The sequence below is a fragment of the Pteropus alecto genome, unplaced genomic scaffold, assembly GCF_000325575.1.
Source record: "Pteropus alecto unplaced genomic scaffold, ASM32557v1 scaffold80, whole genome shotgun sequence".
In the NCBI taxonomy this organism is placed as follows: Eukaryota; Metazoa; Chordata; class Mammalia; order Chiroptera; family Pteropodidae; genus Pteropus; species Pteropus alecto.
The window spans coordinates 2359047-2372948 of record NW_006430460.1 but is presented as its reverse complement, the minus strand read 5'-3'; the positions used below and the strand labels follow the sequence as shown (position 1 = coordinate 2372948).

General features: G+C 48.9%; 1 protein-coding gene across 2 annotated transcripts in view; it reads right to left on the bottom strand.

The window, feature by feature from the left end:
* Positions 1-13902, bottom strand: part of FLT1 (fms related tyrosine kinase 1) — a 130501-nt gene that overhangs the window by 95990 nt on the left and 20609 nt on the right. For both annotated transcript variants that reach the window (XM_025046906.1, XM_015590144.2), the window contains exons 3-9: positions 13359-13483; positions 9644-9806; positions 9416-9552; positions 6824-6998; positions 6357-6474; positions 4086-4255; positions 3570-3729 (exon numbers count right to left, since the gene is read on the bottom strand). In XM_025046906.1, coding sequence (XP_024902674.1) covers positions 3570-3729; positions 4086-4255; positions 6357-6474; positions 6824-6998; positions 9416-9552; positions 9644-9806; positions 13359-13483 — 1048 coding nt within the window. The remainder of the gene's footprint in view (positions 1-3569; positions 3730-4085; positions 4256-6356; positions 6475-6823; positions 6999-9415; positions 9553-9643; positions 9807-13358; positions 13484-13902) is intronic.

Below are 13902 nucleotides of genomic sequence, written 5' to 3'. Positions count from 1 at the left end.
TGACACGTGAAGGGGACTGTAAGCTAACGCTCTCATGCGTGCCGCCTGGGTTCATGCCGGAGCCAACACGGGCAAATTTAGGGATTTGTACTTAGAAGTCTCTGCCACTTCCTGAGGATGAGAAGAACTCCAAATTCTACCTCATTCAGTGGTAGTGACTTTGCATGCTCTTAAAAATGCAAAAGAAATATTCTAGTTCTACTTTACCGCCCAAATATGCAAAAAAAGTAAAAGGGAGAAAGATTCGCTCCATTTCCTCTCAGCTCATTAGTTGAAAAGAAACCACCCGTTCCCTCTCTTTTTCCCTAATAAGAACAAATTCTAGGTGAATCGAACCAGTGTTATTCAGTTAAAACACAGCTCAGCAGTTTACCACATTGCTTTTTAAAAAGAAGGAAACTTCTGTTAAATGTATTTATGTTTCTTAATATCCGTAAGGATGAACTACTTGAGCAGTAGTTCTGATAAGTTTTAAAATATATTTATATATTTATTAGACTTCAGAAAACTATACAATTTGAGTTAGTCTGAACCTCTTTAACCTAGATGCATTAACCAATTATTAGTGTGGTTCTACTTAAACACATTCCAGCCTCAAAACTAATGCTTTGGTTGTGTCCGTATATAGATATGTCCTTTAATAGAGCCTAAAATGTAAATACCAAAAACTGTTTTACAAATTCAAGAGTAACATGTGTACAGTAAGTCCTCGATGTCGTTGATAGGTTCTTGGACACTGTGACTTTAAGAAATGACATATAAGGAAAACAGCGTCTCCCAAGGCTAATTGATAGAAACGAGTTAAGTTCCCACGGCATATTTCTGGTCACAAAAATGTCACCAAACTTCCAAATAAAGACCCCGAACCCTTCTGCTGTTAAACACGGAAGGAAACGTGAGCTCGACATCCATCGAGGACAGACGAATAAGAAAAGCGAGATAATGAGTTTCCAGCGCGCTCTCCCAGGTCAGGGTCGCGGTGGCGGGAGCCCATCCAGGCAGCTCAGGGCGCCCGGCGGGACCCACCCTGGACAGGACGCCCTTCCATCCGAGGGCCTCCCATACCTGTCCACGCCTGCTCAGATGGGGACAGTAGGGACAGGCCAGGTCCCCTCACGGGCACGTTTCTGAGACGTGGGGGGAACCGGAGTCCCCGGAGGAAACCCACACTGTCACGGGGAGAATGTGCACACTCCACACAGACAGAGGACACACGGACAGAGGACACACGGAATGAAGCCCCGGCCCGGAATGGACTTATTTCATCTTTCTCAATGTTATAATGTTAGCAATGTTATAAACAACTTTGACCGAAACGACTATTTGAGGACCTGCCGTATATTAATCACCTAATCTCTCTTGATGATCACGCACAGATACCACTATGCAAATAGGTTACATGCAAACTCAAAACTATGTAATTCAAAATTTGTGCAATAGAACATCCCTTATTCAAATGTCATTTTCTAAAATTCCTGTCTACAACTGAATCTAAGTGTTAATCTGAGTACACAGAATATATTTATATAAAGATACATTTGAAAATTTTTAGTAATTACTGAGAGTTTCATTTACCTGTCGATTTTAGCTCAGCTCTCTCTGTCAGGGTGAAAGAGTCATTCTGTTTGTTTGCTAGCGCACAAAGGCCCCATAATTTTTCTGAAACACTTCTAAGTTTAATGTGCTGACTTAACCACCAAGCACCACATTTTCAGCAGATAATTTCAAGCAACAACGTATTTTTTAAAATGAAGCATCACTGAAAACAGTTTTAAAGCTTCCATTTCTGATCTATCTTGCGATTGGTAAAAAATATAAAAAAACGCAAAGCCCTTAACAAAGAATGAGTCAAATGGTCAACGGGCATTTATTGAAGATTTAAGGCACTGCTCTGAGTCTTGAGAGAATTCCACGAGGAATAGGGCAACTTTGGGGGTCCTGGGCAATATAACCCCCCGACATGGGAGAGGGCGCCCAGACCACACAGAAATCGGACAAAAAGAGCCGATGTTTCCAAAGTTCCACTTCCGCTGACCTCACTCCCCAAATCATATTTTATTAGCATTATTCACACCTAGCTTTATAATGATTTGCTCTATCACTCATAATTGTTATTTTATAACATAGTTACTAGCTGTCATCCTAAATAGAACTGAAGTTTTAGATTTGCCTTTGTCAAAACAAAAATTAAAAATATCTGGAAAAGCCTGTTACTCCATAAAAATTTAACCCAACACTTACATCCAAATCTAATAGCTTAAATTATTTAGTTATTTTCAATTTACTTACGTGTTTGGTTAGCCCAAATATTTTAGGCCTTAAAGAGGTGGGTCCATTAATATGGATGCCCACCCCCCCAATTAGCAAAACAAACACATAAACAAAAGAAAGTATATCTCACTTTCTTTTGCGTCAAATATCCACAATGGTAAATGAGGAATTTAAGATTTTTAAGTTCTCCATATTTCAGATGAGAAATCAGACACGTATGAAAACAGCTACTTCTCAGGCTGTTCCCATAACTCAGCAGTAACCTTCAACATCAGAATAATATGCCTCAAAGAAACGATTAGTACAGAAAGTGAAGAAGAGTTGACATTGCGAGGAGAATCTAGAAAATTAAAATAATTAAAAGTAGCCACTTCTGTCTGTTTAGGTTAGAACTATGTCTTGTTTGCTTTCGGCAAGCTAAATTTTTTAAATAACAGTTCTCCCAAACACTCTGCAAGTAGAGTTAAAAGCAATAAAGAAAATTTCTGGCATAATGACAATTCCTGGGCAATCTCAATAATATCTTATGGTCGTACCTGTCAATTCCAGTCCTGTCCATCAAATGAGCTCCCACGAACTATCAGTACCATCCCTCTAAACAGAAATGCAAAAAAAGCCAACAGGGCCCAGTCAGGTTGCAAGGGGACGGTGCACAGTTAACAGAGGGTAGGGGTGTCTGCATCCAGCGCACACCGCGAGCGCCCACAGTGTGTCAGACACTGGGCCAGCGCTCGGAGGTTGGAGAACAGACAAGGTAGGCACACCTGGTGACGCAGTCACGGCGTAAAGTGCCGTCCACGCCGAACGAGGCGGTCGGGGGGCTTCACAGAGAGGCAAAGTGCGAGCTGAGTTTTGGGGTGAAAGATGGACCTCGTGGGAAACAGAAGACGGGCACCCGTCAGCCAGATGGGAGAGCGTGAGCAAAGCCTGCGAGCGGCCGCGACCATTGCTGCTGGGAAGGTCGGTTGTCCCTGCTGTTTAGGAGACCGGTGCGAAGCCAAAGTCTGGGGGTCAGCAACAGGAAAACGAGACCAGAGTCCCGACCCGAGTGCCCAGTGACGGCTCACAGGGACCTCGCTTCGGTCCCTGTGCTGCTAAAGCTATAAGCCAGAGGGAGCAGCTACGAAACGGTTGGCAAAGGGGAAGGAAGACTGGACAGCACAGGGTCTTGGCCCCCGACGCACTGCACGCCCATCAGCAGATGCCCGTCTGCAGACGCCCGTCCGCGCCCAGCAGAGAACCTTGATCCAGGTGTCAACAAGGATTCGAAAGTTTTTCAAGAAACGAATCGTCCCTACCTTGCTTTCGAGTGACTGTGGTTACAGGGCTGCCAGAACCACTGGATCACGGGCTGAGGGATGCCGTAGATGGTGCAAGTCAGGCTTTGTCGGCTGCCCAGGGGGTGCAGAATCAGGTCCGGAAATGACGACACGGCTTTTTCGTAAATCTGGGGTTTCACTGCCGAGGGGCGGAGGACAGAACAGAAGTGAAGTCACGGCCGCCTGGGCCACGGCACGCAGGCCACACTGTCACCGGTTTTGATGTCGGGGGAACAGACACACCCTCCCGTCTGTCACGATAGTGCCAGTTTTTTAAAAAGTAGAAGTGTTTCGAGAGCATTAAAAACCTGACTCCATAGTAGTAGATACGGCATGGTGATAATTACAAAAAGCCATGTCACATGTGGAAGTGGTTTTTAAAATAATTATTTGAATTTGTGTTTTCTTCGATGCTGTCATACTGACTTCTGGTTTACAGAGTTTCATTGATTTTACCACCAGCAGAACCACGAGAGAGTATGACAGTGAACTCACCGTTCACGATGAGCGTGGCTGTGAGGCTTTTGTTCACGTCTGACTGCTTCGTGCCCAGCAGGATTGTGTAATTCCCCGCGTCTTCGGCAGCCACGTCCTTAATGATTAGCGAATAGCCGTGAACCAAGTAGCGAGCGGATTTCTCCGTGGCAGGTAACCCGTCCTTGAGCCTGCGGTGAAGCACATGGCCAGGAAGTCAGTTCACCCTGCCGTTCACCTTCGTGAGCTCAAGGTTATGCGTTTCAAGCCTCTGATCCTCAGTGTTCATTAAAAAATGTGGACGCTAACTTTTCAGTAAAGCCAGGTGTGATCTGGAGACTGGGAAATGCTTCCTCTTTATTGGCAAAGAGGAAGAAGTAAGCTGAGGGGAGACAGCAAAGTGATGGTTTAATGTACCCACAAGGGGCCTGGTCGCCGCTGTGACTTAAGTATTAACCCAGAGGCACCAGCTGATTCCACTCGAGATGTTTTCCAGAGTTTTCCATGAGGCTCCATCAGCAATACAAGGGCCATTGTACGTCAGATCAACTAGATCACTTCTCCAGATAAAAATAAAAATAGATTTTCCTATTGTGGTCTCAATGTGGAGTTCTTATTAGTTATATAAATGGTCATACCAATTGTCCCTTTCAGAAACTATCACGAAATCAAGATTATCAAGATTTTTTTCTCCCTGAGGAAGAAGAGTTAAGGCACGAAACTCACAAACAGAAGGTATAAACTTACAGAAAGTATTTTTAAACCTTGAATATAGAGTCGATGCTTAGAGATCTTGCAGCTGTGCACAGAACTGGGGAGCAGGAAAGCAGGGGCCCGAGCGCTGGACGCTCTGCCACGGTGCCCTGCACCCCTGACGTGTCCGTGCGGGCCCCAGTTTCGCCACGTGTTCTGGAATTTCTCAAAGATCTCTTCTAACTCTAAAATTCTATAATTTCATTAAATGGCATGGTCTTTGAAAGGGGCAGGTTTTGGTCTGTCAGTTTACTGCGCTCCGTATAAAGGTCCGTAACACTGGGAGTGGGCCTGGCTCGTGTTCACGCATCTGTTACACAGCCCGGCAGCCGAGCCCCCTTGCTCGTGGTCTCAGTCCCAAAGCGGTCACAAACACCACCTTAGTGTGACTTCCAATGATTTCCCATGAACGAGTCAGTGCTTTTCGAAAATGGATGGATTTTTTGGCTTTGTTTAAGGTCCTTGCTACTTAGTGACCAGAGGGGACACTGTCAGGCAAGGGAAGATGAAACTCCTGGTAAGGGATGATGCACACCCGTGGGAAGCTTACTGTGAAACGCTTCAGATGTGAAACCTCCAACATCTCTCCTAGTTCACGGCGCGAAGGGGCATAGCGCAGATTCAATTACCTATTAAGCGTTTCAGGAAACCGAAAACAAACACAATGCTCATCTGACATTGGGAGCAAAATAAGCCCCGGGTAGGGAGATCCTGACGTGGCACCACCTCTGTATTGTATGGCTGTTTTCCCAGTCAGTTTCGTGGTGCACTCTTTGTTTAAAATGTAATGGCCGGAGCCAAGGATATTGGCGTTTAAAAGTGATTTTTAAAATGACTGCAGATTATAAACAGATTACATTGTTTTACATCAGGTGTGTACGAGCATTAAAAAATATCTGCTTAAGGAGTTTCTGAATATGCAGACTTGGAGCCAAAACAAACTTAATTAGTTCAAGTAGGTCCATTTGTCCACTCTGCGACGGAACAAGTCTTGTCTCTGTTAATATTTGTTTAATTTTAAAACAAGACTGGAACTTTCAACCCAGCTGTATATGAAAGAATTATTTGCAGATAATAAAAGAATTATTATCCTCGTCACAAGGGCCCACTTCTTCAGGGTTAATGGAGCATGTTATTTATTCAGGATGCGTCCTAGTCATTGCCCAACACGTTCCATTCAGAGGATGCTGACATCATAGGAAGGTTTAGAGAGGCAGAAATTTGGTCACAGTGAGTGAAAGACCAAAGTGCAACGAGCACTCCAAAGCCCTAGCCCCCCTCCGGCCCCCCAGCCCTCGCCCTGCCCTGGCCCCTCCGGTCCTAGCCCTGCCCCGGCCTCTTCGGCCCCAGCCCCGCTCTGCCCCAACCCTCCAGCCCTGCCCCGACCCTCCAGCCCACACCACTCCCGTCCCCGACTCAGAGTCCCAGACTCAGCGCTCCACTGCGGTCTGCGGATCTCATCTTGGTTTTTCCTCAGCGTCCCAGCCCCTGAGTCCCCGAGTCCCCCCGCTCACACGCGTACAGAGTGACTGCTCCTACCATGCCACTTCCGGCCGGGGAAACGCCTTCACCTTCATGGAGACACGGCACGACTTCTTGCCAGCCACGGTTTCAAGCGTCTGCTGCTTTCGGTACTTCACGCTGATGAACGCTTTACCTTTGAAAGAGGCGATCAGTACATTAGAAGGGAGTCTGCGCACACAAAACAGAAACAGAGCCATGGCTGCCTCCTTCAAGGAGGATGCAACCAGTGGCTAAATGGACAGAGCTGGGTTACGATCAGGCCTTGCGGCGAGCCCAGATAGTGACCCATGAGTACTGCAAAAGCAGGCAGGGCGACAGGAAGGGGGCCACTTCACATGTCTCCATCGCAATAACACAAGCTCAGAAAGCCGCTCCTGAAAGTCTTCCTTGGTGACAGCGTGCCCCGCGGCCGAAAGGGAATGTCCTCGTTTACAGAACCTCCCACATCCCGGCGATGACGGGGCAGGGCGTGAGCCGCTTACCATATATGTGCACCGAGGTGTTGACAGACTTGGAGGACAGGCCGCTCGTCACGTGGCAGGTGTAAAGGCCCCTGTCCTGGCTCTGCACGCGGTCGATGACGAGGACGCTGTGGAACATGTTGGCGTGGGGATCGCTCTGGTCGATCCGTTGCCTTATGGAGGCTCTGTTCTTGTCCTGGAAAGGAAACGTGTAAGCAGTGTAGGAGCAGTGACCGCTCACGCCGACATCGATAGCACTGCGCAGCTGCGACCCACACGAACATTTCGCGCCGAGGAGCACAGCCCCGTGGGGCGACACGTCGGGAGGCCACGTCTGTCCGCACGTATTTCCAACAGGTGCCTGGTGGCATCTGCTGACCGCTTCCTCTTCAGATGGACTCTGCGGGCTTCTCGGCCCAGCACGGGCAGATGGGCAGGATTGCTGTCCTTTTGCAGGTGGACCCCTAGGTGTCAGGGACGCTGGCCAGAGCAGGCCAGGAGCTGGGTCTCGGGTAGAAACCTGGAGCCGTCCCCAGGGCACACACGCCCCCTGAACAGCAGCGCGCTTCTAGGTGCAGCCGTCACGCGTGTGGTCACACAGACGCGGACAGCCGTCTTCCATGTGTGGCTTATGACGCTGTTCCTCTGAGTGGACCACCGCGTGAGAGCGCGTCACCTCCCGCCAGGGCGTGACGCCCAGTCTCACTGTTTCACTCTCCACGCTGTGCCTGCCACACTAGCTGGACCTCGGGGCACGCATAGCCTCAGACCCGTCCAGCCGCCCCCCGCCCCCACGGGTTGCTGTCCACGCCCAGGAGCGCCGAGGCTGTCCGCCCCGCGGTGACCCAGCCCGGATCTGAGAAAGTGAGATCATACCGCCTTCTCCTTTCATCGTTCCTTCCTCTTTTTCTTTCCTTTTTTTTTTTTTTTTTAGCATTACATTTCATACCGCATGATATGTCACTTTCCCCCAAAGCGGGCATGGGAACGAGACTTTGGAAGCGGACCCTTGAGTCTCTAACTCGGCTCTCCTCCGTGCCAGCTTTACCCACTTCCGCCCACCTCTCCTCTTATTCCCCGGGGGACAGATGCCCGTTTTAGGCCATCTTCTCCCTTCTCAGCAGGAGCCAGACACATGTTAGTCACCACTGCTGAAAACCAGAAACTCGTCCACCGGATCACAGGCCGAGGGACTTCTAGCACGGACTCTGTGCGTAGGTGTCGCCTCTCCCTTCTCCCTGCGAGATTGTGTTCGTTCCCCAGTTTCAGGACGTTAATTTTGTTTCTGCCTTGGAGAATCACCGATCCCGTGGTTGAGAACTGCTTTGTTCTGTACCGCAGCCACCAGCCACATGTGGCTATTTAAATTAAAAGTAAACAAGATTAAAAATTCAGCTCCTCAGTCACACCGGCCACATTCCGAGCGCTCGTTAGCCGTGCGGCTACTGAGTTGCGTGTCAGGGATACAGAATATTTCCATCACGGACGTTCCCCTGGACGGCGCCATTCCAGAAGGTCCGTGGCTTTCAGTGGCTGTATCGTCACACGCTTCCTTAGAGCAGCGGCCGTAACAGGGTGAAAGTTCCATCCCTCTTAGCTTTATTGAGACTGCTTGATTTATTGAGCATATTTGATTTTTATCAAAACCCAGAAAATACTGTCACAAGTTGTAGCATTCCTATTTAAATGAAACGCTACCACTTTCCAGAAAACGCTTTATGACTAACGAGTCTTTAACGTGTCCCTGCCGGGCTGTGGTCACACCTTTTTGTCGCTAAGTTATTCTATTTCCATGGCAAGAAATGTTGATGGCAAACGATCGCTTGAGGCTGATGCATTAATCTCTCACACGTGATTTCATCGCAGTGGCCTTGGTGACTGGGCGATCTGAATGATGTAGCAAGTGACCACACTTGGGAGATGCCACATAAATCATAGTGACATACAAGAAACGAAGGCTGAGGTTGCTGTCCAAGTTTCTGAACTGTGTACCGTAGATTTCCCCATCTACGCATTTTTCAAATGATGATTGTTTGTGAGGATGTTCAATTTGAGTAAGTCCTCACTCTTCTCGTCTTTCTGAAGGGCAGGATTGCTCCTTTGTCGCTTCACAAGTGGAACACTGGACGGCCGGGTGGTGTTATCTTTTCCAGACATGTTCCAATCAGGTGCCTGACTGTCTGCCAGGATCTTAAATTAATGCGCTGACAACAACTTTTTGTCGTTGTTGTTACAAAGGAGAGTCCCTGCCTGGCGTTTAGTGATAAATTTCTCTCTCATCTCTAAATCCTAGAGAATAGTTGCCAAGGATGAAATGATCCCCTCTTCCAACCAGAATCATGCAATAGAAACACCAGCCTATACACTTCAAAACAAAACCTCCGGACATCAAAAGGCCATATCTGTGCATATCAGTCTCATGAAATGCCAGGCAAGGAAAGCACCCGAACCAAACCTAAATGCTTCTTTACTGACCCAAACCGCCACATTTCCTTCTGATTTTTCCCACCGCAAAAACAAACAAAAAAAACCCCAAAAAAACAAAAACGCATCATTTTACTGACTAAAAATAAATACTCTCCTACAGAAGAAATAGAAAAATGGGTCACTCACTTGAGCGGGGTAACTCCAGGTCATTCGCACTCTCGTGTTCAAGGGAGTGGTTGCAGTACAGTTGAGGGTGAGAGTCTGACCCCGGAGTAACTTGACCGGGCCGGGAGGGCTCATCTGGACGTCTAGGATTATATTGGCTGCGAGCAGAAGAAATAACATGTGGTTGTTTTGAATCCGAGTTTGTGAAGCAGATTAAACCCTTGAGCATTTCGGCTTCTGTTCACTTACTCTGTCGGTATGTGAGATAGTTGGTCTTGTACACGTGTCCGTTGACGGTGGTTTCACAGATCAGGAGCCCTATTTCTCTGTATGTCGCATTGGAGATTGTGAAGCCCTTCCTGCTGTCCCAGGTTATCCTCTTTCCATCAGGGATCAGAGTCTCGAGAGGAAACTGAAAAGAGAGAAGCGCGCTTTAAGAAACCGTGCGGACGCGGTGGCAATGGCGTTTCACCCATAGTTTGTGCGAGCATCATTTTCATTTACAACAAAAACAGCGCAGGGGAAACACATCCAGTTTGTTATAAGCGGTTCTTTAGTTTTCTTTGCGTGTGCTATTTTTCTAATTCATTATGATAAATTAGAGTAATGATGGTCACTTATCATCAGCCTGAGCAACAACCTGTACCCGCCCTGGAGGGACCACGTCGCCGTGTCCGATTTCTAGTGGGAGCCCACGTCTCTTTGGCTTCTGGGAACCTTTGTAATAAACTGGCCTGAGGCTCAGCAGAGAAACCGATTTGTACGTCTCCCACTGGGGCTGCCCCGTTATCCTCAGGAGTCTGCTTGTCCTCCCGTTCTGCACGACTTACCTAAGAGGTGACAGTCTTAAAAGGACGAGCAATCATTCCAGGCCCTCCCAGAGGCAGAGCATTCACTCGGCACTCACAGGGTCATCGCGAGAAGGCCAAGGGCACCCACCGCCTCTGGGCGGGAAGTCCCCCCGGAGCCCAGGTCGCCAGCGGAGGCGGAGGCCAGAGGCCCTGTGATGAGTGAGTGCGGTGCGCTCAGACCCTCTCTCAGGGCCTCTCCCACACAGGACGTCCACACAGAAGGAAAGAATCCAGATTCGATTCTCCCCTTATACCTTCTTCTAGACGCCAAGTGTAAGCAGTCTCCCTCGGGATCGGACGTCATCAAGGGTCACCGCTCCACAGAGGGGCCGGGCCAGATTCTCCTGATACCCGGGTGCCCGCCCTCAGGAGCAGTGCCCGCTGACCGTTACTATTATAGATCCCTAATAGGGATATATAAGCGGGGAAATCAGATGACCTCCCCGCCAGAGATTATAAGGAAAGGCCAGTTGTCGTGAGGTTTTACATCCTTTCTACCTTCTTTAAAAAAGTGCAGCTTACACGACTCTGTTTATCATTTATTTGTATTGCTTGTTGAAGCAACTATCCTGGCTGAGATTTGTGGTTCTGTGGCTGAACACCAGAGCCACCAGTGCCTCTCTCCCAGTGACTATGTCTGGATTTGTGAATATGGTACCTGAGTGTTACTGGGTTTGAAACGAATTATGTCCTGTTTGTGAAGAATTGAAAGCAATCAAAGACGCATGGCATGTTTCAGTAAGTCGGGATTCTAGCTGTAAACTTAGGAATGCTTTGCGTTCACTGGGGAGAAAGAACTCGCTCTTCTAATTTGGTGTAAACTACTAAGGGAAAATTCAGCAAAATTTAAGTCCAAGACTAAAATCCATGATGCTTTTAAAATATGTGAAAACAAGCTTGCACCGAATCTGAAAGACAGGTTTGCTGATAGGCTCCCTCAGCACGACTTAAAAATATAGTAGAATTAAAGTGTGTCTTTTTCTGATCTATCCGTTACTGCCACTAGTAGTATTTCATCGGCGACATCACTTTATTTCTAGCCGACAGGAGCTAAAATAGCAGAAGACCGTGTAGCTCGCCAGCTGTGGCAGTGACTACATGTGACATAAAGAGGCGGACACATGGGCAGCCTTGAAAGGGAGCACTGTACAGGGGGCCCTGTCTCCAGCTGATGATGGCTCCGCCACAGCGGGCATGGGAAGAAGGGAGGGAGGGGAAGGCAAATAGAAAGAAAAGGGACGATAAGAGAAAAGACAGGGAAAGACTTTATATTATGTTATGTCAGCATACACGTGCAACGAGTCAGAGAATTTTCAATATTTATGTGTCAACCCCAAATCCCTGTTAGAACTCTATGCCTCAGTCTCTCTGTCTCTGTCTGTCTGTCTGTCTGCCCCTCTCTCTCTCTTTCTCTCTCTCTCTCTCTCTCTCTCTCTCTCTCTCTCTCTCTCTCTGTATTATAGATCTCAGGTAGGAGAACAGAGTAAATCACCTGCCCCCATCCCCAGATTTTACACGTGGAAATTTTGGAATGACCCTTGCAGCAGATCTGCATTCGGGTAGAAAGGGGCTTGCAGGGAGCAGAGAAGGTTCGTTTCGCCGCGGTGTATTCCCCATCAGCCATACACGAGTTACCACCTTGGACTAAGAGTGTGACGCCATGATGCCACGCCACCGAACACATGACTCGGGAACACAGCAAGTACTGGGTATCAAAGTGCTAGGTTAAGTAACAGCAGCAGCTAACCCTCGGATTGGGGCCCTGGCACAGGGCACTGTGCTAAGTGCCTGTGAAGGTGACCCCGTCCGCCTTGCTAACAGCCGTGTGAGGTGGGCGCTGCTGCAGGCATCTCTCACCTGCACTAGAGGGGTTGCTAACGTGCCAGTTTAGCCAGCAGGTAAGCGCAGGGTGGTAGGAAGCCAGGCAGGGAGGCCCCAGCTTCTGCTCTTACCACCCCGGCCTGCCTCCGGCCCAGACTCAATGCCTGGAGGAGGCTGGCGAGGGCACGGGAGGAGGAGTCAGGGTGTGTGCGGGGCCCGCTGTGGCCCGGGAAGCCCCCGCCTCCCCGGGGGGCCTGGGGTTCTTCCACCACCCGAGTTGGACTCCCTGGGCGTTTCCAGCTGTGACGTCCACCGATTTTACATTTCCTGGCGATGACGCACAGACGCAGTGGAAGCCCAAGCCTGTCGGTGGACTGTGCCGAGGCCCTGTGCTTAAATTAAGTCAGACTGACGGCACAGGAGAGTGAATGCGAAGGAAGAAGGCCGGAGACGCCTCCTCGCGTCAGGCTTCAGGGTCCGCAGGCGATCCTGAGAACCAGGTGACCCTTTCCAGCCGCTCCACGCACACCCCGAGCAGCACCTCCAGGGCGCACAGCGAGATGCCACCTCGGACACCCTGAGCTTGTCCTCTTAAAGCTCTTACGCTCTCGGGATTCACCCCAGTTCTTCTCTTCAGGAGTTTTTACTCAACTCTAGTGAAATCCTAAGCCCTTATTGCTGACGCATTGGCCGGAACGTCACATTCCCGGTTTTGTCTTTGTTAGATTCTGCCCAAATCCTCTTCCTTCTCCACGTGCGCAATTTACAACATAATATGAAGAAAAATCTCCTTTACAGCATTTCCCCCTTTTTGTCCCCCCAAGAGGCTAAGTTTGATGCCCAGCAGGAGATAAGCCTTCCTTAGGCAAGTTCCCAGCTCACACCAAAGGTGGTGGCTCCAGGTGACATAGGTGGGGGCCCTGGAGGATCAGGCGCCCGCCTGACAGCCTGACAGTTCTGGGTTAACCGCTCTGCCAGCGTATTAATTTGCGTAAGCAATAAATTGGCTTTTCACACATTTGCAGAAACTTGGATTTGTGGCAAATACCAAAATTTTCACGATTTTAATTCATTATTCACGTAGGTTTATGCTTAAGAAATTATCATTTTATTCCATTGAAACACGCACATGGGTGTAACTTCTAGCACTTTACGCGTTATAGTAAAAGGATGCTATAAAAAGTCAGGAGCCCAAATGTCTGTAAGAAAACCGTTTCACAGATATGAAATATCTCGGAGTTCATCGTGCTCAGTGGCAGTAACAGTATTCCAGGAGCATTGCTCAGTTTTACCTTTTTTAAAGTGACGGAGATGGTGGGCGAAGTGACTCGGCAGGGAATGACGACCTCCTTTCCTTCATTCATGTATATGACTTCGGGGATTTCACTGTGCATCTCTAAGAAAGGTCTCCCTGTATCTGAATGGGAAGAGAACGGAAAAATACACATCCACGTGAATGGTTAGATTGCGGACCTCCCGGCCCCGTAGCTGGAGAGGCAGCACAGACACCAAACCGCATCACTGGGCCTCGTGTGCAATTGTGATGTGGGGGAGGGGGCTGTTTAGGCCACTGTGGGGAAAAGCCATAAAGACGCAAGTGAGGGACAAGGGGAGTGTTCTGCATGCGCATCTGCACAGCCCTGCTGAGTCCTCCGGAAGCGCCCTGGGCCCTTCCTGGGTGTCAGAGGGATGCAGGGCCAGCTGACTTTGGAGCCCAGATGACACAGATAGAAGCCACACAGGTGTCAGGTTGGGGAGGGGATTAGCATTTGAATGACCAAAGCCGGTTTTCCAGGCCACCCCTGAGGAGGACTCTGACTGAACGTAGGTTGGAGC